The 5,589-nt window shown below is 42.6% G+C and overlaps 1 protein-coding gene across 1 annotated transcript; it reads right to left on the minus strand.

Moving 5' to 3' along the window:
- Nucleotides 1–738: 738 nt before the first annotated feature.
- LOC147616136 (uncharacterized) lies at nt 739–2,234 on the minus strand. The gene is made up of 3 exons (XM_086778092.1): nt 1,299–2,234; nt 1,131–1,210; nt 739–1,042 (listed from the first exon to the last, which is right to left on the minus strand). The coding sequence occupies exons 1-3, from the start codon at nt 1,623–1,625 to the stop codon at nt 952–954; spliced, it is 498 nt and encodes a 165-aa protein (XP_086634218.1). The 5' UTR covers nt 1,626–2,234; the 3' UTR covers nt 739–951.
- Between the last annotated feature and the right edge of the window lie 3,355 nt (nt 2,235–5,589).

Consider the following 5,589-nt stretch of genomic DNA (forward strand, 5'->3'; position numbering starts at 1 on the left):
CATTTCTCATTATCCCACATTTTTCTACATCAATTCACATCACATCCATTCACCTCATCCCACATCAATTCACATCCATTCACATCATCCCACATCATTTCCACATTCATTCACATCATCCTACATCATTTCCACATTCATTCACATCATCCCACATTCATTCACATCATCCCACATCAATCCACACATCAATCCTCATCAACCCACATCAATCTACATCAATCCACATCCTTCCACATCACTCCATATCAATCCATCTCAATCCACACATCCCACACATCGCTCCACATCAATCCATATCAATCCGCATATCCCACACATCACTTCTCATCACTCCACATCATTCCACACATCACTCCCTACAATCCACACATCCCACATTCACAACAACACAAAGCAACTATAGACGCGCTTGATAGATGCGTAAAATAGCGGGCGCGTCTATAGGCGTTGCTTGAATAGAGAAATTATGGGCGCATCTAACAACGCGTGTAATAGCGCGTGTATTTGCATGTGTATTGATGCATCTATTCGCGTGTCTACACTGAGAATCTAACACTATGTCTAACATTTACGCGTGTATTAGCACGTCTATTAATGCGTCTACACTGAGAATTAGACGCATATTTAGACGCAAAACAGAGAATATAAAAAGAGAGATTCTGGTGTGGGCTGGTAAATGTACATCACTGCTTTCCAAAAATTGCCCATGATTACCAAAGCACATAATCTTAACAAAAACATCAATGCTTTTTTGCAAACCCACATATACAAAAATTAAGTGAGGTGAGGAGAATGAGACAATATGTAAAATAGTTTTGCCAATATCAATGATGGGCTACGGTTCAATCTCATCCTCAATGAGATCAACCCTTGCCAAACTATCTACTCCAAAATCCAAACAAGTGTTTAGATCTACAAATACATTCAACCCACTACTACTTGTGCTACTCATGTGCTCATCCAAATCACTATCACTTCCACTGACATAACTCGAGCATTCTCAAGCGTGGTGGGATCTATTTCCTTTGACCTCACATACCTAGAAATGAAAAAGTACACCATATTAGCAATATGAACACCTTGCATGGAGCATTGATATGCATCACATTTTGTATCATGTAAAGTACCTCACAAGCTCGCCCATCTTGTAAATACAATCTTCCACGTCCTTCGATGCACTACGAGAAATGCTAGTAGGTAGTATGAACTAAACACACGAGGAATGGTTGATTAGTTGCTTCTAATTCACTCACAAATTTGAAAGGAAAAAGATATTATGCACATAAAATACTTACTTGGAGCATCTTGTGCCAATCATGAGATTTCAAGCCATATAATTGCTCTACATCTCTTTTCTTGCTCTTTGTAAAGGCCCCCTTCAAACATCTCATGCATCCAGTGGGAGTACGAATTGTAGTAATAGCACGCTTCACCGCCACCATCTCTAGCTTTGATAACCTCCATGGTGCACGAGGTAAAAAAACATGCCCATTTGGTCTCTCTTGTGGCCAAGCTTCACGCATCCTCCCTGTGGTACGTAGATCCTCCCTTATGCCTACGGAATCTCGTGTCCCATTCAAATGTTCCCAAATGGTAGATGCCACATTCTTGAAGATATGCATAGGATCAAGCAGGTGATTGATCTTGAGGTGGGACCAATATAGAACGATAAAAGATGGAGTATCTAAACAAAAGCTAGTGTTAGCGGGCAATCTTTATTTCCAGCCAATATAGCACACAACAGTACAAACCCTTACCGGCTCATGCCAAGTGGTGGAGGAGTCGTGGAACCATCTCAAATTCTCATCCAATCTCCCACAGTGAGTGATTGTTGTGGGAGGACTTCATTCCAAGGGGCAACATATCTAGGATGATCAGGTGGGAGAAATCGATGGTGATTCTCATAGATGACCTTGTTCAATGCGTCTGCCCGTGAGGCAACAAGCGAAGGACCACAAACAGGACATGCATGGTAACCCGATGTAGTGAGACCTGAACAATAGATGCAATTAAAAGTTGAAGGTGGGTTTAGGGTGCTACATCCTTTGCCTACTCATAATTAGAAGTGCAATGCTTACCTGAACACTCGCCATAGCCTGGGAAGTCATGCATCATCCACATCAAGATTGCTTTGCAGTTGAAGTCTCGTTGAGTGACGAGGGAGGCTTGCTCACATCATGCACCTCGATACCTCTCCAAAGTATCTCTAGCTCGTCAATCAAAGGCTCCAAATAAACATCTCAATTTTTGACTTTATGTTTCCCTGGAATTAGAAGGGATAACATAACATGTCCTTTCTTAATTGCCATAGAGAGTGGGAAGATTATAATTCACCAATATCACTGGCCATACACTGTAAGAGGTGCTTTTGAGACCAAATGGGTTCACACCGTCCATACCCAATCCACGTCTCAAGCTCCTAGGTTCTTCCTTGCTTGGCCATGTGTCTTCAATATGCTTCCATGCAAGAGTGTCTGCGGGAGTTCTCCACTTGCCATCGGTTGATCGATGGGAGGAATGCCATGACATGAGCTCTGCAATGGATTTGCACTTGAACATATGTTGGATGCGAGGGATTATGGAAAAATGTCGCAGAACCTTACGAGGCACGTCCAAAGTTTTGAGATCTGCTCTACATCTTGCCTCTCCACAAGTAGGACACTCTCTTGCATCCTTATGTAGTCCACGAAACAAAACGCAATCGTTGACGCATGCATGGATGCGCTTGTAATCTAATCCTCCAAGAGAGGCCACATGTTGCCTTGCCATATCTCTTGAGGTCGGTAATTTATTCTCCCTTGGAAGCATTTTACACAATAGCCTGCACGTGAAGACCATAAATGAGGAAAAGCATTCTAGTAATTGACCCACTAGCATAATTTACTATGTTTGCAAAATAGACTTTAAAGCTTACTTGAGTAATGCATTCAAACTTTCATTGCTGAGGGATTCATCCTCACTGGAGCTACTTGTTGAGGATGAAGACATCCTACAAATAAACAGCCCAAAAAAATTACTCTTGTATCAAATATTTAATCTAAAAACTCTGTGGTGCGTCTAATACCACGTCTAAAACCGCGTCTGTTTTGTGTGGTACGCATCTATAGGTGTGTCTAAATCGTGTTGTAAACACGCAATTAAACACGCATTTAGACACGTATATACACGTGCACTACACATAACAGACGTGGTTTTAGACGCGATATTAGACGCGATATTAAACGCGCTTTTATAGACGTGATTTTCAAACCTACTTTTAGCGTGCTTGCTTTTCTTCACATACTTTTAACGGGCTTGCTTTGCTTTTGACAGATCCACAGCCTAGCATCCACACTTATCTGCAAGCACCCACACTTATCTCCAGGCTTACACAATCATCTCCAAGCACACAAGAGAAGAGGGTGAACAAGGAAGAGAAGAAAGAGAAGCAAAGGGTGAACAAGGAAGAGAAGAAAGAGAAGCAGCTTTGAAGAAGGACAACTTGAAGCTTCCATACCTCTATCCAAAGTAAGTGTCTTTAGGGTTGATGTTCTTTGAAAGTTTCTCTCTTTGGATTCGTCCTTTGCTCTCTTTGAAACGAATGTTTTTGGTACAACTATTGTGCTTTTGTGTCGGGCGCATGTCTTTTTCGAGTTTTTAGAATAGTCCGTTTGTCTGTCAAAAACACATCTAAAAGTGTGTCTAAGAGCACGTCTATAGACGCGTCTACTCTGTGTTGGAAACAAATAGCCGCGTCTATACACGTGCTGTTATATGCGAAGATAGACGCTGTTTTTCTCCTCTCTTTTTCTGTCTTTTTTTCTCCTCTCTTTTCCTCTCCTTTCTCCTCTCTTTTATCCCCACTTTTTGTCATCTCTTTTCCTCTCCTTTCTCCTCTCTTTTATCCCCACTTTTTCTCTCTTTTCCTCTCCTTTCATGGAAATAAGTGATTGCATGAATGAAGAAAGGGATTGCATGATTGAAAAAGGGGATTGCATGAATGATGGAATAGGAAAGCATGATTGAAAAAATGGATTGCACTCTATATTTTCCTCTCTTTTTCCTTCTCTCTTTTATCCTCTCTTTCCTTCTCTTTTCGTCTCTCTTTTTCTCTCTTATCTCCTCTCTTTTTGTCTCTTATCTCCTCTCTTTTTCTCTCTTTTTTTCTCCTCTCTTTTCCTCTATTCTCCTCTCTTTTTCTCTCTTTTATCCCCTCTTTTTCTCCTCTCTTTTCCTCTCCCTTCTCCTCTCTTTTATCCCCGCTATGCATGCCTTTTCTACTCTCTTTCCTTCTCTCTTTTTCTCTTCTTTTTCTCTTCTTTTTCTCTTCTCAGTTCATCAGTAATCTTCTTTTTTTCTTTTTTCGAGTTCATCATGTGGCTAGGAAGCTCTTCAGCCTCACCTGATCTTTAGGAGACCATCTTTCGGGAGTTATATAACCTTTTGGGGAACCCTCCCAGTCTTGGGGAGTTATACGGTTACATGATGGTGGGTACTCTAAACACCCCCCAAGAGTCGGCACTATAGACTCCAAACCACCCCAACCCCACACCAGCTGAGATTACCCCAGCGGAGTCAACATAGCCCAGTCGGCTACATAGCTGAGCCCCTTCCCCCATGTCGTTCTATGCCCCTTCCCTCATGCCGTCAAGATGCCCTTCTGCCTCACAGAGCTTTCGGCGTACTCCTGTGCAGTCAAGACTTGGCCAGCATACTAGCTCGACACGACACAGTAGAGCAAGTGTAGTAGCAGGGAGAGCGGTGGGGGATGCATGGCACAGTGCTTTGGGAGGGGTGGTGGTGGGGACGAGAATGATTAAGATGATTTAGATGTGCCTTCAGCAGGTGATGGTACGATCTACTATGACATCATTCAGACAAGAGGCATCTTGATGGATGCACGGGAGAAGGACATCATAGCCTTCATGCGCTCTATAATTGCTAACAATTACAGAGATTGCTTTATTCACTACAAAGATCAACCAAAGAGGTTGGCTGATGAGATCCTCGTTGCTGTTTGCTCTAGGTATCCTAACCCCCCCAATGTTCAGTTCACAGATAAATGGGCCAAGTCAAAGATTGTTTCGATACTTAGCAATAAAAGATCTTCGCTTAAGAGGCATGCACTAGCGGAGCTTGCCAGGCTCTAGGGAGGTCAACCACCAAGGGGCCCGCTCCACACCGCTCACAAGGGTGAGTGGAAGAAAGCAATGAAGTCAGCGAAGGAGGAGCCCAGTCTAAAGCACGTGGAGGCATGAAGGATCCAAATGGAGCAATATGAAAGCGTGCATTTTGGAGCAGGGGGTGTTGAATCATGGGAGGCCCAGTTTGTAAGTATCGATCTCAAATTATATTGTTTCTGTAGTTTATTAGGAGGTTGTTTCTTTGTACTAACCCCTCTGCAAATTGTGTCATCTTGCAGCTTGATATCGTGGGCAGGTACCCTACTCCTGTCGAGATAGCCTACCACCACCACCATCACAGAGGAGATACATGGAGGCACTTCTATAATGACGGGTTGATTACTAAGGAGCAGTATATCCGGGCTACTGGAGAGTCTCCCAAGGTATTTGAAAGTAATTAAATAATGTCAATATTATAAATAAA

Source organism: Cibotium barometz, chromosome 39 (assembly GCF_041138505.1).
Source record: "Cibotium barometz isolate CiBa-2024 chromosome 39, ASM4113850v1, whole genome shotgun sequence".
In the NCBI taxonomy this organism is placed as follows: Eukaryota; Viridiplantae; Streptophyta; class Polypodiopsida; order Cyatheales; family Cibotiaceae; genus Cibotium; species Cibotium barometz.

Coding starts and splice junctions, on each gene's coding strand:
- LOC147616136 (XM_086778092.1), bottom strand. CDS start 1,625: ATGCATATCTTCAAGAATGTGGCATCTACCATTTGGGAACATTTGAAT. Junction 1,211..1,298: donor ATTGGCACAAGATGCTCCAA/GTAAGTATTTTA, acceptor TCGTGTGTTTAG/TTCATACTACCTACTAGCAT. Junction 1,043..1,130: donor AAGATGGGCGAGCTTGTGAG/GTACTTTACATG, acceptor TTTCATTTCTAG/GTATGTGAGGTCAAAGGAAA.